Raw genomic sequence first — 26,311 nt, 5'->3', positions numbered from 1 at the left:
GGGGGGGGGGAGAGGGGGCTTCCCGAAGGAGGGCTGGCAAGGACTGGCAGTATTCAAGAGGGGGATGGCGAAGTACTTGGCATCCTCCAGTGTGCTGCTTGTGTGGGGGAGGAGATATCCGGTAGGGCCCTGGAGACCATGGCTCAGGGAAATCAAGGAGTACCCTGGAAAGCTCTGGATGGATCCAGAATGCGGGTTGAATAGAGGAGGATACATTTCAGCCGTTGGACAGCTCCCTGCACAGGGATGGGCCTGTAGACTCCGGCTGTACACAACTTGGGGAGGGGAAGAGGGTGGTCAGAGCTAGTGAAGAGCTGGAAGGTTGCTGGCACTCTGCAAAGTCTGGGCACAGTGGGAGATGTTGGGGCACCTGAATTGAGAGCAGAAGGTCCAGCCACGGATGCATGCTCCTTTGGAGACTGTGGAAGGTGGGGATGGGTACCAAGGATCCTGTCTGGGGGAGACACACACAAGCCAGGGTGAGCTGGGCTTCGGGGCAGCACGACCCTGGGTCTGCCTACCTTCACCCTGACGCGAAGGTGGTAGTGGGAGGCGGAGGCCTGCGCCAGCCCTCCTGCAGAGAAAGCTGCAGTCCCTGCCTGCTCTCTCACTTGCACACTGTCCCTCCGCTGGATCATCCATCCATCCGTCCTACTTGTTCTTGTGTCTGTCTGTCAAGCCATAGAACTTCAGAGCTGGAAGAAGTCTTAGAGCTCTCCTCCAGCCCACCTCACACTCCACTCTGAGATGGAGAAATGGAGTCCTAGAGCATATAGAGGACTTCAGCCCTCTATCTTTTCTCTTCTTTAAGTCACAGCACAGAGTTTCTCTTCTTGCTGGAGGTGAACTAAAAATTTTGGTGGATTTGGGAAACCGCCAGTGGTAGGCAGCTACGATGAGGAGTGTATGGATCAGTAGGAATTTGTAAAGCACCTGCCAGTTGCCTGGTCTGTAGGCCGAGTTGCGTCCAAGACACATCTTCCAGTTTCCCCCCAGACCTGCTCCTCTTACCACTGTCTACCGGAGATGGCCTTGACATCTGCCCACCTCAGGCCTTCTTGCTTGAATTTCTGTGCTCATCTTCATTCTCATGCCTCCATCCTCTTTAGTACCCAGGGCACTGCCCCAGCCCCCCACTCCATGGCCATCCTGCCTCCAGTGTCACCCCATGATTCTGTCCTTACACCAGCCCCAAAGGACCTTCCTCATTCAAAAATCTGTCAGAAGCCTTCCACTTACAACATCTTATCTAGCCTCAAGGCTCAGATTTCTTCCTGCCATGACCTCTCCCCCCACCTCTCTCCTGACAGTACTGGAGTTTGAACTCATGAACTAGCCATGCTTCCTGTCCTAACGGGGCCTGCAAGGCCCTGTTCTTTGGCTCTGCCACCTCTGCACTCTTTCCTTACCTTCCTCCTTCACACTGTTCAAGCTGTACAGACTTCTTGTCCCCTCCCAGAATGACCACAGCCTCCTCTGTTCCCACTGTCTGGAGTGCCATCCCATATGTCTTTTGCCTGAATGCTGTGCTGAATTGCTGTATAAATGCCACCTCTTTAGGACAGCTTTCCTTAGGACACCTTCCATTTTTACATATGCGTTTTTCTTGAAAGCATTCCTTAAAAGTGTTTTTCCAGGATTGGGTGTGGTGGTGCACCTCTGTAGTCCTAGTTACTCAGGAGACAGAAGTTATGAGGATTGGTGTCCAGAAACAAAGAACAAGGGCCTATGTGAAAAATAACAGAAACATAAAAGGGTCAGGGGTGTGGTCAAGTGAAAGAGCTTCCACCTACTAACTGCAAGGCCCTGAGTTCAAACCCCAGTACTACCACGGGAAGGAAGGGAGGAAGGAAGAGAAGGAGGGAGATAGGGAGGGAAATATTGTTCCAGTTTGGAACTTCAAATTTTAGACACTCTCTTCTGAAAGAAAAGCTTTATGGAGGCAAAAGCCACCTCTTCCTTTTGCGTTCACCCCTTGTGTTCTCAGCCTACTAGAGACACGTAGAGCACAGGTTGCATCCTTGTTGATGGGTTGTTACCCCATCTATGGATCTGATTTCCTCCAGCTTTCCCCCTCTGGCCTCCAGCTCCTTCCCTCCTCCTCTGGCTAATGTTCCCCAGGCTATCCCCCAATCTGTGACCTCTCCATCTCTGTCTCCAAAATCGCCAGGATTGCAGACATGACCCAGTGTGCCTGGCAAACCACAAGCTGCCTGACAGCCATTTGAATCCTAGTTCATCTCTGGGTGCCTCGGCTCCCAGGGGAAGTGTTTAGCTGGAAGAAACTGGGGAAGGGTTGGCTCAATCACAGACAGGAGCTGACAGTGCCTTGCTGACCATCAGCTGTGAAGGCTGTGGGCTGCAGGGCAATGCAGCATTCCCAGTAAGAGAGAGCAGCTACCTCATGTCCACTAGGCAATGGAGAGCCCGGAAAGGGAAGCTCATGACAGTGTAGACACAGAGTAAGCTGTGGAGAGGACAGAACTGGATTTAAATCCTGACTCTACTACTCACATGCTGTGCAACTTGGGGCAGGTGACTTTACCTCTCTGAACATCAAATCATCAGTAAAATGGAATAACAAACCCTGCCACAGAACAGATGGCGATGTGTTACTGCTGCTTCTGCTGCTACTACCACTACAGAGGAGGAAAAGGAGGAGGAGGGGGACAAGGAAGAAGAGGAGGAAGAGGAGGAGGAGAAGGAGGAGGAGGAGGAAGAGGAGGAGGAGGAGGTGGAGGAGGAGGAGGAGGAGGAGGACGAGGAGGAGGAGGAGGAGGAGGAGGAGGAGGAGGAGGAGGAGGAAATTTTGAAAGTCCTTGACCATTGACTGTTTCTCAATAGAACTTGACTTTGACTCGGGCTGTTGAAGTCCCCAGGAGCGGGGAGGCAGTGGCATGGGAACAGGTTTGAGTTTGGGAAGTGGTTAAGAAGCAGGCCAGCCATGTCCTAGGTCAGCTAGAGCTGAGCCTGGGCTTGGCTAAAAAGGTACTTGAAGCTGGGTGCCAGTGGCTCATGCTTGTAATCCTAGCTACTCAGGAGGCTGACATCTGAGGATTCTGGTTCAAAGCCAGCCTGGGTAGGAACGTCCATGAGACTCTTATCTACCAAAATAAGAAAATAAGTAAGCCAGAAGTGATGCTGGGGCTCAAGTGATAGAGTGCTGGCCTTGAGAAAAAAAAAAAAAAGCTCAGAGATAGCACCCATATCCTGAATTCCAGCCCCAGGACCCACAGCAAACAAACAAACAAATAAAGCATTTGAGGGCTTGGGGGACTGCATAGTTTGTGGCATGACCAACCACACATCTGTGCGTTTGTCTGTCTACCATCCCTAGCACCCTCCTGCTTTTCTGCTTAGTTAGGTCCCTAGGCCAGCTTTTCTCCCCCCAACCTAAGGCTACCTTGCCCTGGGCTCTGCTGACAGCTAAGGTGCAGAAGGGGGGGGGGGGGAGGGAAGATGGGTGCTTACGAATCTTGGGTCCAATTTCACCTCCTGGCCCAGACACAGACTTGGGTTGGCTGTGTCTCCCCATCTCCCCCAGGCTAGAGGCCTGAGGGCCCTCTCTGAGCTCCCACAGATGAGGGCAGCACCCAGAAGAACCCGATGGTGCGGCGATAGGGTTGCCCCAGGGCAGCTGGGTTGCCCCAGGAGTCCTGGGAAAGACTGGGGTGGTGAGCCGTGGAGAAGGTCCCTGGGGGTGGCCCTGGGGAAGAGGCCAGGGTGGGTGGGGGCTTGAGGGGTAAAGAATCTTGCTCTACTGTCCCCGGTGGGCTGGCTGCTCCCCCCCACTACTCCCCGGCGGGCCCCCAGGGGACCTCGCTCTAATAATGTATTTGATCGACTCGCCGGCCGCGTACAAGCGATTATTGTCTTGTCGGGAGTCAAACGTATCGATCTGGCGAGAAATATGAGCGGAGCAATGGGGCCCGCGTGTCAGTTACCAGCCCCGCTGGCCCTGGGGAGCCCCCTACGTCTCCTTTAATTACCGCTCAGCCCTGAGCCCAGCCTGGCCTCCCCTGTGCCGCCTCCTGGCAGCCCCCCATACACCTGGAGTGGCCCCCACTGCTCCCCCAAAACCTGGGCCCTACCTGGTTTGCTCAGCCTGGCTCCAGGCCTCTTTGGCAGAGAGGCCTCCATCAGCCTCGGCCTGGACCCATCCATTCCCAGCTGTCAGGCCCGGCCCACCCTGCGCCCCACCACGCTTTCTCCTACAGGCCCATCCTCCTTCCCCGGATCGCTTCACCTGGTCTGAGGCAGGCCAGCGAGGGAGAGGGTCAGAGCTGGGGCGTTTCACCAGTCGACTGGGCGATCCCCTCTTGTTTCCCTTCAGAGGCTGGTCTGAAGTCATAGCCAAAGTATGTTCTCCCGGTGGGTGATGCCAATGGGCTGGGGTGGAGAGGGGGCAGCAGCCTGGTTCTGCCTCCTCTCCATATCCTTTGACCCCTCTTTCCAAACCCGGGAAGCAGAAACCCTAAATAAAAAGCAAGAGCTTACTGGGCACATGCCGCTTCTTCAGGACATGAAGCCACTGCCAGGGGGGTGCCACAGAACGCCTGGTGTGCGTGGTCCTGCGGCCCGCAGATGTCATCAGTGAAGCGGCCACCGCAACACAGCCCTGTCCTGGAGTGGAGCCGCGTCTAGGGCTCCACATAACTCGGGGGTGCCCCCACAAAACACAGGGTTCACTGCCTCCCGGGGTGTGTCTGCAGCGCATGGTGGCCCACAGGTGGACGCGAGGACTCGTGTCATGTTTGCCTCGAATGTTCTGCGCAGGTGGACACACACGGGCACGCACGGCCAGGCCTGGGCGGGCAATAGGTGCAAATGGCGTTCGTGCCCAGGGGTCCACCTAAGGGGGCAGGGAGGGGGTCTGTGCCGGCGGGCGTCGTCGTGTGTGCCACTGGGCGACGTGCTGGGGTCCCTGTGCAGAGGCAGCCGAGCGCGCGTGCGAACCTACACACCCGTGCGCACACGCGCGCTTGCAGGGCCCCTCGGTGCGGGGGACCACAGCGTTCTGCAGCCCCAGGGCCCACAAGGAGCGGTGTTCGGAGGCCACGTCCCGGGGTGCCGAGAGGCGGGGGGCAGCAGGCTTGGGCGTGCCTTTGTTTGCGGGCACCGTGCGCCCGCGCGCCCGGAGTCCGGCGCCTTTGTGTGACCCTCGCAGGTGTGCGCCGGGGGGCGGGAGGGAAGGGGCGGGAGGGGAGGGGCGCCGAGGGAGGGGCCCCGCCCTCCGGCCCGTCAGCTGAGCGTTGCTGCCCTCTGGCGAGCACCGAGGGAAGTGCCAGTGGAGGAGCGCCGCTGCGCGCAGGCCCTCTCCCCCCCCACTCCCGCGAGCAACCAAGAGGACTCCACACCCGCCAGGGGGGCGCCCAGTTCACCCTCTGGCAGGTTGCTCACCGTCCCAGGCCAGAGATCTGACCCTCTCCCGTGCTGCCACTGCCTACAGGTGCTATTCCCTTCCAGCCTTGGCGGGAGACACCTTACCTACACGGCAGACAGGTGCAGGGCTTGATCCTCTCCCTCTGCTCCTGCTTCTTTTGGCTTCCGTGCTTCTTGGCTCTGGGTCTTTGAGAAAAATCACTCTTTCCACTTCCCATCCTCTTGTCTTTTCATGTGTAAAGTGGAGCAAATAACAATGCTTGCTTCTCAACAAGACACCTGTGAAGTGTGAGTGGCCCTGCTCGTGGTGGGAAAGCTCTCCCCGATAAACCTGCCAGCCAGTGTTTCATTGCTATTGCTACCGTGCGGGCCCACCTTCTCTCCCACATCCAGTGCTCCGGTCCAGGTGTGTGTGCCCACAGGGTGGCAGGAGAGACAGCCACGGTCACCGCTGCTGGCACCTCCTGGTGGAGCTGTGGGGTGGTTGCAGGAGTCACCTCTTCAAGCCTGCTTGTCTTCTATTCCACTAGCCCCCTAACTCTAACACACCTGCCTGATCTGGGGTCCCCTCTGCTGCTGGGGCTGGTCTGTGGGCTGGAGTATTTCCGAAGGGGGAGGATCAGCTCTGTGGTTTCCTCCTTGAGTGACTTCCGGCAGGGAGGGCTGGCCCCCTCAGAGAGGGCGGGGAGATGACACAGTTGTTCCCCAGCCCTGGCGGGGCTGGCAGCATGGTTCACTCCAGCATGGGGGCTCCAGGTAAGGGGCTGGTGCCTGTGCACCTGTGGTGGGGTGTAGACAGGCAGCACATTGGGGTTTGCTGCGCTGGCCCCTCCTGCCAGCCTTCCCTGCCCCTCATGCTCAGCTGTCTCCCTTGTCCTTCAGCATCTTGCTTCAGAAACACCCCTTCTCCCACACCGCCCCATCTTGCCCTCATCTTTGCTCCCTTTCACATCAGGCACTAGAAGTTTCCAACCTGTCTCCCCATGTCGCTGCCCTGTTCCCAGGGGTGGCGGGCAGGGAGGGAGGGAGGGAACCAGGCAGCACATTTAGTGGAGAACCGTGCACCAGACAACATGGATCATCCTTCAGAGAGGTGCCAAGGGCTTAGAAGACCAAGTTGCTGAGCCTGAGTGCTATCATTCTTTTTTTGAGTGTGTGTGGTGTGCACATGTGTATCTGTGTATGGTGTGTGTGTGCACGTGTGTATATGTGTGCAGTCATTCTGCATCCTCTGAGTGGCTGTTGTGTGCTTGGGTAGAAGCCAGTTCGGGGTCTGTCGTGTGTGGTACTGTAGGGATGGCAGTGACTTCTTGGCTGCCTTTGTTTACCTCAGTGTCGTCTCCTCAGGTAGATCTTCCATGACGTTCCCATGCGAGTTAGCATTTATCCTGTCCCTCTTGGTCCCCCCCCCCCCACTCTGTTCTATCTTTTTTTTCTTGCCATTTATTACTGTCTGGAATTTCTTTCTATTTCTTTCTTTCCTTTTTGTTGGTTCTGGGGCCTGAACTCAGGTGTCTAAGCTTCTTTTTGCTCAAGGCTGGTGCTCTACCACTTGAGCCACTGCTCTACTTCCAGCTTTTGGGGCAGTAGTTTATTGGAGATAAGAGTCTCATGGACCTTCCTGCCCAGGCTGGCTTTGAACCACAATCCTCAGATGTCAGCCTCCTGAGAAGCTAGGATTCCAAGTGTGAGCCACCAACGCCTAGCTGAAATTTCCTTATGTTTGTTTGTAAGTTTATTCCATGTAGCCTCTGCCACATGTCCATTGGCTGAGCGAATGCTAGGTGCCTAGCATCGGACAAGGTGACATGTTTGTTGTCTCGTTGAGTAGAATGTGTGTCTCTGTTTCTAGGGAGCATTAGCCCTCAGCAATGTCAATGAACATACCTGTATTACATGCTTAGCCAAGTATCAGAACATGCAAGCACTTAGTACTCCATTTCTGCTTCGTCTGTGGCTATCAGGCATGACTGTGGGGAGGTGTCTGAGTGTGAGTCCTGGCTTGGGGTGCGTCCTGTGTATGCACCAGCGGGCAGCAGCACCCCTGCAGTCCTTCGGCAATGTGTGGTTACTGTGCAGTTCTGTGCGGGGTATGGAAAGATGACTGAGAAATGCAACTTTAGGTCTGTCCTTCTGGCACCCCAAGTTCTATGGAGAAGGCAGACCTGTCACCAGTGATCTCCAGAGTGCTCAGAGATGGGGTGAGAGGTACTCCAGGTATTGTGGGCACCCATAAGACATCCAGTTCAGCTAGTGTGATGCCGGGGCGGGGGGGCTTCCTGGAGGAAGGGGTGTGTGAGCTCGAATGTGAAGGTGGTGGGGATGAAGGCGCTGCAGGGTGGTATGTGATCACTCCTTGAGGCAGCTGTGTATACGTGTGTGGGTCTCTATAAACAGCACAGACAGGAGATCAGGGTGTCTGCACACATTTGGTGTCTGCTCCTCTGCTAGCTTGGCTGAGGTCAGGTGAGAGCTCATGGGTACCAGGGAGGAGGGTGGATCCTTGACTTGGGGTTTCTCACTCAACAGCCCTACCTGGGAGGACTGGTATGTGTTTTCCCTGCTGGACCGTGGATCAATATGCGGTATAGATGCGAATCAATACATTGTGAGGACACCAACTAATTTGTGCGACCTTGGGCGGATCACTTGCCATGCCCGGTCTCAGGCTCCACATGGATGAACCGTCTTAGGGGTCTTCCCTGGTCATTGTGTGCATGTGTGTGTATGACTCAGAGTGAGTATGTGCATGTCTGAGTGTGTGACTCTGGCTGTGAGTGTGTAAGCACAGGCATGTGTGCACACATCTGGGTGTGTGTTTTCATACCTCTCTATGGCAACCCTCTTGAGCATGTATCTTTCTCATCTGCAGACCCATGCACATTTCTTCCTGGTCTCTTGTGTGTGCCTGTGCCTCGTGTGTGCTGCCTGTGTGTGTGTGTGTGTGTGTGTGTGCTGTATCTCATGTGTGCTGGCTGTGCATGTGTGTGTGTGTGTGTGTGTGTGTGTGTGTGTGCTGGCTGTGTGTGTATGTGTGTGCTGTATCTCATGTGTGCTGGCTGTGCATGTGTGTGTGTGTGCTGTATCTCATGTGTGCTGGCTGTGCATGTGTGTGTGTGTGTGTGTGTGTGTGCTGGCTGTGTGTGTATGTGTGTGCTGTATCTCATGTGTGCTGGCTGTGCATGTGTGTGTGTGTGTGTGTGTGTGTGTGTGTGTGTGTGCTGGCTGTGTGTGTATGTGTGCTGTGTCTCATGTGTGCTGGCTGTGTGTGTGTATGTGTGTGCTGTGTCTCATGTGTGCTGGCTGTGCGTGTGTGTGCGCTGTCTCATGTGTGTTGGCATGTGTATGTGTGGTGTGTCCCATGTGTGCTGGCTGTGTATGTATGCTGGTCTCATGTGTGCTGGCTGTGTGTGTATGTGTGTGCTGTGTCTCATGTGCTGGCTGTGTGTGTATGTATGTTGTGTCATGTGTGCTGGCTGTGTGTGTATGTGTGCTGTGTCTCATGTGTGCTGGCTGTGCATGTGTGTGCGCTGTGTCTCGTGTGTTGGCATGTGTGTGTTGTGTGTCATGTGTGCTGGCTGTGTGTACATGTATGCTGTGTGTCATGTGTGCTGGCTGTGTGTGTGTGTGTGTGTGCTGTCTCATGTGTGTTGGCTTGTGTGTATGTATGTTGTGTCATGTGTGCTGGCTATGTGTGTGTGTGTGTGCTGTGTCTTGTGCACTGGCTGTGTATGTGTATGTGTGTGTATGTGTGTGCTGTGTCTCATGTGTGCTGGCTGTGTGTGTGTGTGTGTGTGCTGTCTCATGTGTGTTGGCTTGTGTGTATGTATGTTGTGTCATGTGTGCTGGCTGTGTGTGTGTGTGTGTGTGTGTGTGTGTGTGTGTGTGTGTGTGTGATGTCTCATGTGTGCAGGCTGTGGCTTTAGCTGTGATATGGGCACTGTGTAGCATCTCTTGCCTGTCATCAGCACAGCCAGGGCCACCTCTCGTGTGGTTGCTGCTGCCCACACTTCCATCCTTCCCTCCTGATCGCTAAGAAGTACTCACTCCCGTGAGGCCATGAGGCCATGGGAACAGCTGGGGAGGCTGAGGGCGTGTGAGGTGCTGTTGCTGGGGAGGCCAGGGGCTGGGCCAGCTGCCCCCACCAAGCTTCCCAGCAGCACCAGCCCTGCCCACAGGGGCTCCCAGCTCTTGATGGAGGCAGGCTGTGGAGGCAGAGGACCCAGGGGACAGGCCAAGTGGGGCCAGAAGGGGTGAGGGGCAGTCCTTGGGCCCTCTATATTTAGCCCCATTTTCGGTAAGTGCTAACGAGAAGCTGGCCTGAGTCTGCTAAAACTGGCTGGGGGAAACGCAGAGGAGAAGTGAAAGTCCAGGGAGGGAGGGCCACGAAGGGTGTTGCGGGGCAGGGGGGGGGACCCAAGTCCCAGACCTGGGGCATTTGGGGCAAGGGTGGTGAGCTCGGGCCTGGCAGCCCAGGGTAGGTCTAGCCTGAGAACGGTGAGACTCAAGGGTCAAGACAGCTCCAAGGGCCTTGGCCTGTTTATATTTCCAGTTCCTCTAAAAAGTGAGATACGTTGCCCAGGCTGGCTTCAAAGCATGATCCTCAGATCTCAGCCTTGAGTAGCTCGGGTTACAAGTGTGAGCCACCAGCGCCATACTCAAACCACTCTGTCTATACTTACCATTGTGGCAGAGGGACCCTTACCATGACAGTTGAAGGCAGAGTTGCTTGCTTGGTGGGGGGTTGAGGTGTCAGGCAACAGCAGAGATGGGGGGGCTTGTTTGGCCAGCCCTGGTCAGTGGGGGAATTGGTCATTCCAAAGACACAGCCGCGGCTGGCCGTGGTCCACACGCAATTCCAGAACTGAGGAAGGCATAGTGCAGGATTGTGGTCTGAGGGCAGCCTGGACATACATGGGAGATTCTCTCTGAAAAATAACTTAAAATAGCAAAATAGAAGCTGAGCTCTGGTGGCTCACACCTGTAATCCTAGCTACTCAGGAGGCTGAGACCTGAGGATGACGGTTCAAAGCCAGCCCAGGCAGGAATGTCCTTGAGAGTCTTTATCTCCAGTGTACTTCCCCCAAACTGCAAGTGGAACTGTGGCTCAAAGTGGTAGAGCATTAGCCTGGAGCAGAAAAGCTCAGGGATAGCGTCCAGGCCCTAAGTTCAAGCCCCAGGACTGACAGAAAGAAAGAAAAAAAAAAGAAAGAAAGAGAGAGAGAGAAAGAAAAAGAAAAGAGAAAGAAAGAGCTGAATGTGTGTCTCAAGTAGTAGAGCACTTGCTTAGTAAGTAGAGTTCAAAACCCAATACTGACAATCTGCATAAATAAAGATAAATTATATATATATATGGGCTGGGAATGTGGCTTAGTGGACTTAGTGGTAGAGTGCTGGCCGTGAGCAAAAGAAACGCAGTGCCCAGGCCTAGAGTTCAAGCCCAGGACTGGCAAATATATATATATATATATATATATATATATACACACACACACACACACACACACACACACATACACATATATAATAAATGGTCATAAAATAAATATTATATATGTATATATATATTCATATATATATATTCATATATATATATATATGAATGAATGAGAGACACAGTGGAGACTTGTGCAGTGATGACTCCACTGAGCTGCAAGGAACCCATAGTCAGGGGTGAGGGGTGGGAAGAGGCCCACTGCCCAGGGTGGGTCAGGGCGTGATAGGCATTCAAAAGCTAGGGAGTCCAGAGAAGCAAGCCACTCATCACCTAGTGGTCCAGGGAAGACTTGCTTGGCTTTGAACTCCGTGTATTGAAATGGAAACTATATGTTTGACTTTGTGTATGGTAACTTTCAATCTGTGAGATTCAACAAGGTATACAGAGCAGAACTTTGTTCTTTTTGTTTGTTTTTGATCTCAGGGCTTGGGTGCTGTCCTTGAGTTTCTTTTGCTCAAGGTTAGTGCTCTACCACTTGAGCCACAAAGCCACTTCTGTTTTTTGTGTTTGTTTTTGTTTTAGTAATTGATTGGAGATAAGAGTCTCATGGACTTTACTGCCCAGGCTGGCTTCGAACTATGAACCTTAGGTCCCAGGCTCCTGTAGCTAGGATGACAGGTGTGAGCCACTGGCACCTGGACTTTGTTGTTTTTTCATTATTGCAATGTGTTTGTTCTTTTTTCACTATTGTAGTGTGTTCTATTGAATGGACAGACAACATTTGTTTACCCACTCACCTGTTGGTGGGCCCTTGGGTTCTTTGCAGGCTGGATCCGTTATAGAAAGGTTAAGACAACACCTGCCTGGGGGTCCTTTGGTGGCAGGTGCATGTTTTAAGTGGATGCCCAGGAATGAATGTGCAGGGTCAAAGGGAGGGGTGTCTCATCCACTTCCTGAATAGTGCTTGTCTCAGTTTACACTTGCACCAGCAATACATGACCTGGCTTTTAAATTTGGAGTCTAAAAACATGACTTGGGTAATTCAAGTGTTGTTGTTGTTGTTGTTGTTAATAATTGATAATGGGATTTGAACTCAGAGCCTTGTGCTTGCTGGCAGTGCTCTACCACTTGAGAAATGCCTCCAACCCTATCAAGTAAAGCTTACACTATTCCTAAATGTTATATTTTCATTGTGTAATTCTTCAAATCCTTCAATTGAGCTGTGTTGGTTTGTTCACATTTATTTTTGTCAGTGCCACGGTTTGAACTCAGGGTTTCATATTTGCTTGACTTGCTTGTTCACTACCATTTGAACCACACCTCCAGTCAGGCTTTTTGCTGGTTATTTTGGACATGGAAGTTTCATGGACTTTTCTGCACTGGCTGGTTTCAAATCTCCATCTCCTAGATTTCAGCCTCCTGAGTAGCTAGGATTACAGGAGTGTGTCACTCGTACCCAGCTTATATATTTACTTACTTATTTATTTTGCCAGTCCTAGGGCTTGAACTCAGGACTTGGGCACTGTCCATAAGCTTCTTTTGCTCAAGGCTAGCACTCTAACACTTGAGCCACAGCACCACTTCTGGCTTTTTCTTTTTCCTTTTCTTTTTATTGTGAAAATACTGTACAGAGGGGTTACAATTACATGGGCAAGATAATGAGTACATTTCTTATGAAGCATTGTAGCCTCCTCCTTTGTTTCCCCTTCCCACCCCTTCCCATCTTCCCCCTGCCCACCCCCCGCCCCCAACTTCTGGCTTTCTCTATGTATGATACTGAAGAATCGAACCCAGGGCTTCATGCATGCTAGGCAAGCACTCTATCACTAAGCCACATTCCCAGCCCCAGCTTATTTATTTTTAATTTTTGGTGTACTAGGGTTTGAACTCAGGGCCACACACTTGCTTTGCTTGCTTACTGACTAGTACTCTACAATCAAGCCACACTCCAGCCCTACCTAGTTATCCTTAAATAACTTGAGTGCCTGGCACAATTGAGTTGGACAGCTCCTTTGATAGAGATAGGGTCACAGTTTGAGGTTATGTTGGGCCTCAAGGTCAAATGAAAGATTTGAGCCATTGGGGCACACATTAGGACTGAGATTGGTGCTGGGGTCCGGGGCTAGGAAAAGTGGGTGTCATTATCAGGCTGAGCTTGGGTAAAGGACTGTCAGAGATGAGATGTGGAGGAAGACAGAGGCCCCTTAGACTGAAGCAGTTCAGATTACAAGCAGGAGTCCCAAAGAACTGTGTGTAGTAGGGGCCCCTTTGCCCTGTTGCCATGTTCTTGGGGGAGGCGACACCTCCTTCTTGGAGCCTGTTTCCTCCCCTATGTGAGCTGAGCCTGCCACGCTGGAACATTTGTTCCATTGATTGTTAGGTGGCTGTCGCTACTTTGGGGTTCTGTGGAGTTGAAGGGCTAGGACTAGCCTGGAGGCTGTAGTCTTGGTTGGAAGCAGAGGGGTGGGGTTGTGAGGGCTGTAACCCGCACACAGGAGGAAGGCTGGTGGAGTGAGGTGGGCATGGGAAAGTGCTGGGCCCCGGGGCGGTTGAATCACACCCAAATCTGACAGCTCTTTCCTTTGGGGACACTGCAGCCCCATTACATCTCCCAGGCCCCACTCAGAGTGGAAAACATGTCTCACTCGAAACCTGCCCCGAGGCAGGACGGGAGCCCAGGCCCCACAGGGGTAGTGGAAGAGGCCAGAGGTCGGTGGGAAGAAGGCAGAGGTCACACTTGATCCTCAGCCTCCTCAGGAACCCCTCCCACCCTGCCCCATTGCCTTATGGTGGGTTGCATCCGCAAGCCCCTTTTTGGAGTGATGCGAGGCTAAATGAGATAAAGGTTTTAGGGGCCTAAGGGCCACTGTCTTGGCTTTTACCAGGCCAAGGCAGCGGAACCGCGTATACCTCATTTTAAAGATGGCTAGGATATGCGTGTGTAGTGGAAGCGGGGGGTGGGGGGGGGAGTTTGGAGAAGGGGAGTTTGGGGGTGTTCGCCCTTTGGCTTCCTTTCCCCCTCCCCATTTTCAACCTTCTCTCTTCCCAGAAATAAGAATGTCTAAGCCCCTGGAGGCCGAGAAGCAAGGTCTGGACTCCCCGTCAGAGCACACAGGTGAGTGGGGAGGGTCAGGGAGTGGGCACAGGTAAAGGGGGGGATGCCAGCATGACCCATGCCACCATATCCATTCCTTCTCTTTGTAGACACCGAAAGAAATGGACCGGACACTAACCATCAGGTCAGAAGGGAAAGGATGAGCAGGGGGCATGGAGGGGAGGAGGACGGGAGGCCAGTGTCTGAAGCCATTTCATCATGCTCTTCCCACCTCCCTGACCCCACTTTCTCTTTGCAGAACCCCCAGAATAAGGCCTCCCCATTCTCTGTGTCTCCAATTGGTCCCAGCACCAAGGTAAGTGCACCTGTGGGAACACTGGGGGGAAGGGTGTCTGGGGGTGGGGAGCTAGGCGTGACCCAGGGCCTGTGAAAGCGTCCAGTGACACCCAAGGATCCCCTCCCCAGGCCTATGAATCACCCCAACTCCTTCCTCTTCCCTGGGGGGGGTGGGGGCGGTAAGGGAAATCCCCCCCAGAGTCCCAGGGTGCTGAACAACAGGAAGCCAGGGCCCCGCCCCCATCCCGACTTCCCTGACTACCCCTGCCCTCCAACACATACCCTCAGGGGGCCAGCAGTGCAGGTGGAGGGGGGGAGGCCCAGTGAGGACAGCTGTAGGGGTGCAGGAGGGTGATGGAGAGCTGCTTGAAGCAGCTGAGTGGTACAGATTCCAAATCCAGATGAGGCCCTGTGCTGGGGTCTGTGTCCTTCGGGGGGGGGGGGGGCCTTCGGAGACCCGAGGGGTAGCATCAGAGGAGACAGGAGCAAAATCCTTGACCCTGACCAGAGGTGGCTGAGGGTTGGGGTGGGAGGCTGAGAACTGCTCTCCACCCAGCCACAGCGTTGCTCTGCGACCATGGGAAAGTCACTTCCCCTCTCTGGGTTTTATTAGTTTCCTCTTCTCTGACACTGGTGGGGGCTGGAGGGCAGTTAGGTTGGAGGGGCTGTGAGGTCCCTTCCACATCTGGTATGCCCCGAGGGGAGGACAAAGTGCTTTGTGAGCACTCTGTCCTGAGCACTCTGATCAGTGCCTGGAGGAGAAGAGTGGCTCTTGACCTGCGGCTCTCACGTCTGAGACCCGAGACCCTAAGCCCACCCTTCACTCCCACCTCCGCTCCTGAGCTGAATCAGGTTTTTGCTGGTTTTCCTCACCGGAGAAGCCAGTGGGACAGAGGGAACAAAAGGGTTTTCCCTCGCCTTCCCAGACCTGGCTCGCTTCACAGCTCAGCCTGTTTCTCTGGTCCCAGCCTTTGCCTCTCAATCTCTCTCCATCTGCCCTGGACCAGTCTTTCTCCCGCTGCCATGATTCATGCGCTCCTCCCATGATTCATGTGCTCCCAGCATCATCTTGGACATACAGCCGTGTACAATTATTTACATAATAATTTTGCTTAGTGGCTCAGTTAAAAAACACTTTATTATGGAAAAATGTGAAGCTGATATAAAAATAGACAGGATATAATGAAAATAAACCTTCCAGGAACTCATCTATCAGCTTCAGCAATTATCCACTCATACACTGCCTCTCTTTTTGGACAGCTTGAATAAATGGTTTTTAAATGGAAATTTGATGAATGGAAAAACAGAATCGTAAGCCATGGAAATAAATACAATGTTTATTACCATTTACCCCAGAGTCTTCTATGTGCTCAAGGGTCTAAGGCTTATTCTCCGTCGGCTAGAAGGAGAGATTTAGCCAACCTTGGAGAGATATTTAAGCCATCTTAAGACTTTTCTTTTTCTTTCTTTCTTTCTTTTTTTTGCCAGTGCTGGGGCTTGAACTCAGGAGGCCTGGGCACTGTCCCTGAGCTTCTTTTGTTCAAGGCTAGCACTCTGCCACATGAGCCACAGTGCCACTTCTGACTTCTGTTTATGTGGTACTGAGGAATTAAACTCAGGGCTTCATGCTTGCTAGGCAAGCACGCTGCCACTAAGCCACATTCCTAGCTCTGGCTTTTCTTTTTCTATTTCACAGTTATTAGTGTTTCAGTTTAGGGCCTTGCACTTCCTAGGTGGGTGCTTTACCACTTAGCCCACACTCCAGTCCTTCAGTTATTTCTCAGATAGGGCCATGTACTTTTTCCTGGGTTTGGCCTCAGATTTTTTTTTTTTTTTTTTTTTTTTTGCCAGTCCTGGAGCGTGAACTCAAGGGCCTGGGCACTGTCCCTGAGCTTCTTTTGCTCAAGGCTAGCACTCTACCACTTGAGCCGCAGTGCCACTTTTGGTTTTTTCTGTTTGTGGTACTGAGGAATTGAACCCAGGACTTCATGCTTGGGAGGCAAGCACTCTACCACTAAGCCACATTCCCAGCCCATGGTCTTGGATCTTCAGTCTTGAATCTCTACTTCCCGTATAGTTGTGATATTACCATACCTTGTCGGCTACACAGAGACTTTCTTAGATAGCCAAAAAGAGTTTTTAAAAAATTGAAATGAGAATAGTGTTCTCACCATGGCACTCAATATATTTGTTTTGAAAGTACTTGGATTTGAACTCAGGGTCTTGCACTTCCTAGGCAGATGCTTTACTATTTGAGCCCCACCCTTGGCTTTAGTTGCTTTTTGGATACAGTCTCACATTTTTGCCTGGGGATGGCCTTAGACCATGATTCTCTTATCTAGCTGGGTTTATAGGCATACACTACCATGCCCAGATTATTTGTCAGGATGAAGATTTAAATAACTTTTTTCCTGGAATGGCCTCAAACTTTTGATCCTCTCTATTTCTACTTCCCAGGTCGTTGGGGATTATAGAAATGAGCCACAGGGCCATCAACATTATGGGGACTTTTTTTTTTTAAACTCTTCACATTGAAATATGACAGAAACTGAACATATCTCTTGGGGCCAATTATCAGATCAAGAAGCAGAATGTGCCAGGTGCCGGTGACTCATACCTGTAATCATAGCTACTTAGGAGACTGGTTCAAAGCCAGCCTAGGCAGGAAAGTCCATGAGACTCTTTATCTCCAATAAACTACTCAGAAAAATCCAGAAGTGGAGCTGTGGGCTCAAGTGGTAGAGTGCTAGCATTAAGCAAAAGAAGCTCAGGGATAGCTCCCAGGCCCAGAGTTCAAGCCCCACGACCAGGAAAGAAAAAAACAAAACAAAACAAAATACACAAAAAAACCCCCAGCAGAATGTGACTGGCCTTCTGGGGGTTCTTCATGTCCCTGCCAGGGAGAATCATTCGCCTGACTCTTTTTTTTTTTTTTTGCCAGTCCAGGGGCTTGAACTCAGGACAGACCTGGGCACTATCCCTAAGCTTCTTTTGCTCAAGGCTAGCACTCTATCACTTGAGCCACAGCATCACTTCTGGCTTTTTCTGTTTATGTGGTACTGGGGGGAATTGAACCCAGGGCTTCATGCATGTGAGGCAAGTACTCTACCACTAAGCCAAATCCCCAGCCCTTCTCTGACTTCTGGTAGTGTCATTTCCTGCTAGGCTCCTCATTCCTTAAAGCTTCTCATGCTTTATCCATAATTTAGAGCTCACTGTTGATCATTTTGCCATTCCTGAGCCTCTATCTATTTGTCTCCATCTGTTTTTCAAATCTCCCCCCACCCTGCTGCTGCCCCACTAATGGGCTGTGTCACCTTATACAAGTTGTTTTCCCTCTCTGTGGGAAGGATTTTTCCAGAATGGTGTTGGGATACTGGGCTGAAGGTTGATCCCCGTTGTGGCCCTTCGGGTGTGTGATCCATCCTGTGCTCCTGGCCCCTCCCCTTCCTCCTGTGTCTTATTTGCTCCTTTCAGCCATGGCCAGCTGTATCTGGCTTGGAGGAGAGGAGGAAGGCAAGGAGGCTTCATGCTGGTCTGGTCTCTGTGCACGATATAAGATACAGATAACAGAGAGACAGTCAGGGGCTGGTGGACCTCCAGGGTTGAGGGCTGGAACTCTGTAGCCCTGGACCACAGCTGGTTTGTCCACAGCCCAGGATCCGCACGCTGCTTCGCTCTCCCTTGCAGTGTTCCTGTTTCACATTCTGAAATGAGTGGCAGTGGGGGGCAGGGTAGGAGCTGAGCAGGCCTCCCCTTTGGGTGGGAGTGTTCCCCCAGCCCACCCGACCCACCCTTGCCCATGCCACCCATTATACCGGTGCTCGTCTCTGTAACTATTTGAGTTTGTGGCCCAAGTTCCAAGTGATGTGTTTTTGTTTTTTAATACCCTTTCAACAAAATTGCATTCTGTTGGAAAAAGATATACCTCTGGCTGAGGGGTGTGAGTGCCCGAGCCCCTTCTTTTGCCCCTCCAGACACTCAGTGGCCCATCTTTAGATGGGGCAAGTGACTCCGGAGAAGAAAAGTACTCCCCAAAGGTGATCTCTCCTGGAAGGAGTCTGGGTGTAGGTGACTGGTGGAGAAACTGAGGCTAGAGGACTGGTTGGAGGCTTGAGCCTCAGCCTCACTTTCATCCTCCAGTTGGCTCCTCCTGCGCCAGCCCAAGGTTACCATTGCCACACACATGCCCTCTCTTTGATTCACAGGTGGGCATTCTCTCTGGCCTCCACTTAACATTCTGGGGTCCCGGACCCTGCCTCTCTCCCCCCCAGATCAAGGCTGAAGACCCCAGTGGTGACTCAGCCCAAGCAGCACCCCCGCCCCCCCAGCCGGCTCAGCCACATCTGCCCCAGGCCCAGCTCATGCTGACGGGCAGTCAGTTAGCTGGGGTAAGTACACTGGGGAAGAACAGGGGTGGGGCACCTACCGCCCACCAGTCCCCCCAGGACTATGGCCACTCTCTCATATCTGCCTCTTGGCCCCTCTCTCTTCCCCTCCCCTCCCCCTCAAAGACTTGTTTTCTTGTCTGCTTGGCTTTGGCTCTAACCGCTCTCTGCCTTCTCTGCTTCTACCCTCTCCCACCATCTGCCCGCTCGCCTGCCCACAGCTCACGGCCCTGATGCCAGCTCAGCAGCAGCTACTCCTGCAGCAGGCCCAGGCCCAGCTGCTGGCCGCCGCCGTGCAGCAGTCCAGCGCCGCCGCTGCCGCCAACGCTGCCGCCGCTGCCGCTGCATCCTCCTCCACCTCCTCCTCCTCCTCCTCTGCCTCTGCCTCCTCCTCCACCTCACAGCCCCCCACCTCCTCTGGGGGAGGCGACCTGCCACCACCACAGCCTGCCAGCCAGCCCCCAGGGACCCCACAGCTCACCTTGTCCCAGCCCATCCAGCTCACAGCACAGGTAAGGGTGGCCACGGGAGCCACACTCTGCATGGATGCAGTAGAGTGGGTGTGCTGGAGGGGCTGACCTCCAGCCACGGGCCACAAGTTCAAAGTCAGGGTTCTCTCTCTCTATCTCACTCTTTCCTTTTCTCTCCTTTCTTACTGGGCTTTAAATTCAGAGCTTTCTGCTTGCTAGTTGGGTGCTCTACCATTCAGCCTTGCCTCCAGCCTTTTTTTTTTTACTGGTTAACTTTGAAATGGGGTCTCACTTCCTGCCCAAGTGCATACCTGGGCTATAGTTCTATTTTTCATTTCCTACTATAGCTAGGATGACAGGTATATCTCCATTCCATAGTTAGGAAGAGGTCTCATACATGTTTTTGCCCAGGTTGGCCTCAGACTAGGATTAGAGGCATGAACCAGTGGCACCCAACTTCCTTAGTTCCCTTTCCTTTCCTCAAATTTTCCATTCTTGTAATAACCCCAGTCATTGTGCCAGTACCTACTTTGTCATAAGACCCCAAACTATCTTTTGAGGGGGACCAGTTCAATTCATAATGGCCAATAATCTCCAAGGTAGATCATCAGTGCCTGCAATATAGGAGTTTAGATGGCTACTGATCTGACAGGCATTCTCCATGACTCACTCATCTTCTGGTCTCCAAAATCATTTGAGTCTATAATTGTTTTTTGTTGTTGTTGTTGTTTCTAGGTTTTTGTTTTTGTTTTTTGCCAGTCCTGGAGCTTGAACTCAGGGCCTGGGCACTGTCCCTGAGCTTCTGTTGCTCAAGGGTAGCACTCTACCACTTGAGCCACAACACCACTCGCGACTTTTTCTGGGTATGTGGTACTGAGGAATCGAACCCAAGGCATACTAGGCAAGTACTTTACCACTAAGCCACATTCCCAGACCTATAATTGTATTTTAAGATGGTGAAAGTCCCAAGAAATCCTGCAGCGAAGGAAGCTGCTAACTTCCCTTAACCAAGCATTATCATGCTACAAAACCAAGTACCAGGGCCCCCAGAGATTGTCCCTGCCAGCTCACCCTTCCAGACACCCTGCCTATCCCATTACCCATGTTCCCACGCGGGACTTTCCTGAGCACGGAGCCAATCTCTTGCTTGCTTAGAGCCTCCTGCCTAGCTCCCTGGAGACACTCTGAAATCCCGCCACTCGTCTCCACGATGAGGCCTCCAAACACAGCCTTGTCAGCTTCTGGTTCACCACAGACACTGTTAACTATAGTCTATGCACTATGCCAGCATGACCTCTGAACCCAAAAACCTTCACCTTAGTCAGGCTCCCTGAGGCAAGGTGACATGCCCAGGTCACACTGAGAGCCTTAGTATCAGGGCTGGCCTGTGAGCCCAGGTCTCTAACCATATGGCCCGTGGCTGCTGTTTTAGCTGTCCTTCACGCATGGCTCCCAGCCCCTCCCATCTGGGCCACCAAAGGCGCCAGCAGCAGGTGTCTAGTTTGCTTCATAGTGCGCACACAGGCCACAGCCCTTCAATGTGCAACACCAGGAGTTTGGGGCTCTATTCCTGTTCTACCTAGAGTTGCTCCCTTCTTTATCTGACAGCTCCTCTTCATCATTAGGCCCAACTCTAGAGTTTCTGCCTCCAGGAAGTTTCCAGGAAGTCCAGAAGGAATTCCTGACCTTTTTAAAGAAATAGAGAGAACAAATTCTAGAGGAAGGAGGAGAGTCCAGCAGCTTGAAGGCCCGGCCAGGTCACATCACCCCAGGAGCAACAGATACTTCTTGTGTTCATGAACCCCAGGTTCCCCTGGGCCTGTCTGCCCCCTCAGCAGGCAGACCCTCTGCCACCTGCTATCTGATGGCCAGGGTACTCTTGAAAGTCTCTCTGCCAGTCCTTACCTCTCTTCTGTGTCCCTAGGCCTTCAGTCTCTCCCTGTGATCCTCAGCAAGTGCAAAGCAGGACCTGGTTTGTTTCAGAGATTTCTTTCTCAGTGGCTGAGTTGCCCTGTGGCTCTGTTTCTCCCACAGTGGTTTGTTCTGTGTCTCCTGTGTTGCTTGGTGCCACACAGAGCCAGGCCACTGCTCTTGTGGCCCTAGCTGCCCATTACTGTATCTGTCTGAGCTGGAGCCCCTCTCCTCGGCCTTCCTCTCCTCTTCTAGTTCCCTTGCTTATTCAGTTCCCTTCGTGCTCCATCTCACAAACATTCCCTGGCCACCTGGCAAGAAGCTTGGGACTTGAATGTGAGTCACAGCCCTGATTGCCCTCCCCTGGGGTGGGGGTGGGGCCTCTCCACTTAAAGTGAACCAGAAACACAATGGACCACTCAAAATGCTTCACCTGAAATGCACCAAGAAGGCTAGAATAGGCTGGGAATGGCATTTCATTCCCGCCATCCCAACTACATGGCAGGTATAGGTAGGAAAACTGAGATACTGACATCTGATGCCAACCCCTGGGGCAAAAGGGTGTGACTGTATCCAAAACAAAACTAAAGCAAAATGGGGTAAGGCTGTGGCTCAAGTGGTAGGAGTGCTTGTCTAGAAACTGCAAAACCCAGAGTTCAAATCCCAGTACCACTAAAAAATAAATTTAAAAAATAAAATAATACTTAAAAAAAAAAAAGACTAAAGGCCTTGTACTGGTGGTGGCCCATACTCCTAGCTACTGAGGAGGTAGAAAACAGCAGCAGGATCAGTTTGAGGGCAATTTAGGAAGAAAAGTTCTTGAGACCTTCTCTCCAAAGTAAGCAGCTAAAAACCCAGCTGGCCCAGCATTGGTGGCTCATGCCACCTAGTTATATAAAGCTCTAAACCACCCAGAAACTCTTTTCACTTCTAAATTATATCAAGTATAAAGGGAGAAAGTTCATCCATAATTTCTAGGTTAGAAGACAGTTTAGCAAGATCTCTTCCTGTAGTTTCTGTGCGTGTACCAATGGAGGGACAGTAACAATTCCATTGGATAATTTGTTCAACACCCAGCATACTGTCTTTTACTTTGAGATAGAGCTACATGGATGTTTACTGCCTAATCAGGTGATGATAGATTGCTGGCTTTCAATCACAGAAAGGGAAAATATCTCTCCAGAGAAATATTTCAGTGTAAGTGTTGGCACTGATTGAAAACTTAGTGGTAAGTGTTAAAACATTCTTTTGTGTTTGAAAGGTGGCAAAAAAGAATTTCTAGTTTTCTAATAGGACAGAAAATAAAACTAAACAAAAGGCTGGGAAGGTGGCTTAGTGGTGCCTAGCATGCTTGAAACCCTGGGTTCGATTCCTCAGTACCACATAAAAAGAAAAGGCCACAAGTGGTGCTGGCTCAAGTGGTAGAGGGCTAGCCTTGAGCAAAAAAAAAAAAAAAAAAGCTCAGGGACAGTGCCCTGGCCTTGAGTTCAAGCTCCAGGATTGGCAAAAAAGTAAAAAATAAAACAAAACAACAACAAAGAAAACAAAACAAATTTTTTTTTTTAGGCTGGTAGGGCCTAGTGAATGAAGGTTTCCCAGAGACACCCACTAGGGGGGTAGGGCAAGGAATATTGCCACGTGACTGCCCAGAGGAGTTAAATATGTCCACTAGTGAGTGTAAAGTCAGTACCCACGAGCTTCCCACAAAGGCAATGTGTGAGCCCCAGGGCCCTCGTGACCTGCGCCTGAGAGAGGTCAGCACCCAGAAGGAAGAGGCGGGGCCTGGTGTTTGAAGAAGGCCCAGCAGTGCCAGACCTGGCTGTAGCCAGTGCACGCACGGAGCCTTGGGGCTGGTGGTCCCTGGATTGGGATCTTCAGGTGCATGTCTGTCATGGAATGTTAGCATTCTCCCTGTGGATGGTTCCCCAATGGCCAGGACTTCCTGGGCTCCACAGAGCAGGCCAGCCTTGGAGATTGGGCCCACGCTGGATGCACCCCCCCACTTTAGACAGTCCTCTAGTGACTAACCATAGTGCAGTTATTCATTAAACGGGCACTTATTAAGCCCTTTGTGTAGGCTAGGTGTCCATTCAGGGCCAACTGTGAACAAGGCAGTGGTCGCCGCCCCTGAGGACCCTATGTCCTCAGCAGAGGGGAGGGACAGACAGTAAACAAATACACGAGCCAGCAAAAAGGACAGTTTCAGAGTAAGTGTGATGTAGAAAATGAAACAAGGCAGTGTCGGAAAGGGAGGAGCCCCATGTAATGGGTGGTTAGGAAAGGTTTCACTAAGAAGCTCGGCCTTTGAGAGCAGAGGGCCGAATGAGTCAGTCATGAAAGCAGCCGGGGGAAGAGCATTTCAGGAAGAGGGAACAGCAAGTGCAAAGGTACTGAGGTGAAAACCAGCTTGGCTTGTTCAAGGTACAGAGGGACATGTATGGCTGGCTCAGCCTGGGGAGAGGGGAGGCATATGGAAGTTGAGGGTAAAGGGCCCACGAGGAATTTGAAAGTGTACCAAGGTTGATGAGAGGTCTTGGGGTTTGTCTCTGTGATTTTTGCAGTACTGGGGATGGAACCCAGGGCCTTGTGTTCTCTAGGGCCAGGGTGGTGAAATGGGGAAATGCCATGACCTGATTGGCTCTTTAGGAAGCTCCTCTGGAGGTTGTGGGGAGAGTGGACCGCAGAGGCTGGGAAGAGAATGGGGGGGGGGCAGTAGGAAGCCCGTGTAGGTGCCTAGGTAGGGGACAGGGTGGCCCGCTCCCCAGAAAATGATAGCGCAGGGTGTGGCCTCTGCTTTAGGTGAGACCAGGTCAATGATGCCTCCTAGAATTTTGGCTTCTCCTCCAAGGTGGTGATGAGGTCGTTTCCTGAGTTGGAGAAGATGGCGTGCGAGGGCTTGGGGGCGGGGAGGCGGGGAGCGGGGAGGCAGGAGACAGGCATTCTGGAAAGCTAGGATAGGAAACTAAAACTTTCTTTGGGCCTGGTGGGGTTTGACGACTCTCTTAATGATGCAAGTAAAGACACTGAGTGGACAGGCAGATGTCCCCGCCTGACACTGGGCAGAGAGCCTGGGTGGCTATGGGTGAGACAGACACTCTCAAGAGCACTGGCAGCCAGTGCTTTGAAGATTTATTTTGCCATTTCCAAAGTGCTCTCTGAAGCCGGGCAAGGTGGTGGATACCTGTAATCCCAGCTACTCTGGAGACAGAAACAGGAGGAGAACAAGTTTGGGGCCAACTTGTGCAATGTTAGTGAGACTCTTGTCTTAAAAACAAAGATACAAACAAAGGAGCTGGGTGTGCGGCTCAAGTGGTAAGGCACACAATTAAGACCCTGGTTTTAATCCCCGGTACCACAAAGTGTTCTTTGAATAATGATTGTACTCAGGCCTCAAAGCAAGAATGAATAATTAAACATTTGTATCCCCATATCGTAGATCAGAAAACTGCAGTCAGAAAGAAATGACTGGGCTGGGCATCGGTGGCTCGTGCCTGTAATCCTAGCTACTCAGGAGGCTGAGATCTGAGATTCACTGTTCAAAGCCAGCCCAGGCAGGAAAGTCTATGAGACTCTTATCTCTAGTACCACCAGAAAACTGGAAGTGGAGTTGTTGCTCAAAGTAGTAGAATGCTAGCTTTCTGTTGTTGTTGTTGTTTTTTGGTCAGTCATGGGGCCTGAACTCTGGGCCTGGGCACTGTCCCTCAGCTCTTCAGCTCAAGGCTAGTGCTCTACCACTTGAGCCACAGTGCCCACTTCTGGCTTTTTATGCTCATGTGATGCTGAGGAATCAAACCCAGGGCCTCATGTATGTAACATAAGCACTCTACTACGGAACCACCTTCCCAGCCCTAGAGTGCTAGCCTTGAATGGAAGAGGTCAGGGACAGTACCCAGGCTCTGAGTTCAAGCTTCAAAAAAAGAAACAAAGGAAGGAAGGAAGGAAGGAAGGAAGGAAGAGGGAGGGAGGAGGGAGGAACAAAAGGACTGGGTAGTGATGACTCTAAGGCCCAAATCTTTCCAAAAGTACTTGTATCACTGTCTTGGATGTTAGGAAGGTTGAGGCCTAAGAGAGAGAGAAAATGTCCTGCCATGGGGTGTCCAGAACTAGTCACCACTTACCATATTAGAGATGGCAACTGAGAGTAGGCTCACCTGCCAGCACCAGCCATCCCAGCCATGGTGGTGAGGCTCTGTGGGGGTTGGCCCCTCTGCCCTGGGCACTGGAGTGAAGCGCAGCACCTGGGCTGTGTTGCAGCTGGTGGCTCTGGGGCTGCGACCTCCTCAAGTTTATTCTCATGGCTTTCTCTTGTTCCTTCCCCTACCTAAGGTAGAACCCAGCCCAGAAAGGAAAGTGATTGATTGCCCCTTCCCTTCCCTCCCCCCCACCCCCCACTCCCGCCCCGTTCACCCATGTCATCTGTCTTTTGTCCCATCTGAGACCAAAGTTCTGGCTTCAGTAAAGCATAGCTGGTCTTCTCTGAGGGCTTGTCCCATTCATTCATGGAAATTTTAGTGATCGCTTGTTAGGTTGTTTGTACTGGCAGCGATCAATATATTGGCAGAATATAGGCTTGGTCCCTTCCCCTCTCAGCTTTAATGGTGTGTGCTAGCCCTCTGGGCTAGTTTTCCTCACAGATTAGGGACAAGGAAATTCATCCACAAAATAGGCTGACCAAGAGCCCTTCCTGGGCATCTGCCTCTTTACTGTAATTTCTGCACTGACCGTGACAACACACCCCCAAGTGGCTTTAGAGAGTCTTGCAGCCTCTAAATTGTGAAGAAATGGGGCCCCCTACTGGTTAGCCTCGGTTCTGATCCCAATCACCTTTTCTTTTACCCAGAAAAATCTGTGTGTCTCATTCCTTTAGTCAGCAAATACCATCACCATGCTGAGGCTCCTTTCTGGGTGGATCTCATTCATTCACATATGGAGCTGACACCCGCTCTCCGGAAGATAGACAGGAAGCAGATAGTGCCATGTGGGAAAGAAAAGGCTGGGATGTCATAAAAAGCGACAGAGGAAAAGGAGGCTTATCATAGCAGGTGGCCTGTGGAGGACTCTCCGAGGCCAGACATTTGCTGGAGCCTTGGATGAAGAGGAGGGACCAGCCAAATGTATGTGAAGTAGGAAGAACTGAGCAGGGAATCTTTCTTGGGTTCAGGAACAGGATCACTGTGGCTGGATTAGAGTTAGAGTTAGGACAGGCATGAAGTGGAAGAAGAAAGCAGAGGCCTGGGACAGGTAAGGCTGTAGCAGAGCTAGATTCTATAACAAATGTGATTAAATTTGGTAGAAGCCCTTATGGTTCTATTTATATTTTTCTATCTATCTA

The 26,311-nt window shown here is 51.9% G+C and overlaps 1 protein-coding gene and 1 long non-coding RNA gene across 13 annotated transcripts in view; one reads left to right on the top strand and one right to left on the bottom strand.

Annotated features, from left to right (window-relative positions):
- Pou2f2 (POU class 2 homeobox 2) overlaps nucleotides 1-26,311 on the top strand; it is a 52,825-nt gene that overhangs the window by 13,839 nt on the left and 12,675 nt on the right. For 3 of the 12 annotated variants that reach the window (XM_042667812.1, XM_042667815.1, XM_042667808.1), the window contains exons 1-5: nucleotides 6,072-6,138; nucleotides 13,869-13,934; nucleotides 14,024-14,058; nucleotides 14,173-14,229; nucleotides 18,419-18,601. In XM_042667812.1, the coding sequence (XP_042523746.1) occupies nucleotides 6,072-6,138; nucleotides 13,869-13,934; nucleotides 14,024-14,058; nucleotides 14,173-14,229; nucleotides 18,419-18,601 (408 nt within the window). Of the gene's footprint in view, nucleotides 1-6,071; nucleotides 6,139-6,676; nucleotides 6,730-13,868; nucleotides 13,935-14,023; nucleotides 14,059-14,172; nucleotides 14,230-18,418; nucleotides 18,602-18,819; nucleotides 19,111-23,198; nucleotides 23,367-26,311 lie in introns of those variants that run through there. The other 9 variants (XM_042667816.1, XM_042667809.1, XM_042667817.1 and 6 more) reach the window with 7 other exon arrangements.
- Nucleotides 15-5,938, bottom strand: LOC122097377. Its single transcript, XR_006145530.1, has 3 exons — nucleotides 5,488-5,938; nucleotides 4,247-4,474; nucleotides 15-1,726 (listed from the first exon to the last, which is right to left on the bottom strand). It is a non-coding gene; the product is annotated as an uncharacterized LOC122097377 (long non-coding RNA).

This window comes from Dipodomys spectabilis, unplaced genomic scaffold (assembly GCF_019054845.1).
Source record: "Dipodomys spectabilis isolate Male_0828 unplaced genomic scaffold, ASM1905484v1 ptg000422l, whole genome shotgun sequence".
NCBI lineage: Eukaryota > Metazoa > Chordata > Mammalia > Rodentia > Heteromyidae > Dipodomys > Dipodomys spectabilis.
The sequence above is the reverse complement of the archived record's forward strand: the minus strand, read 5'-3'. Positions and strand labels throughout refer to the sequence as shown.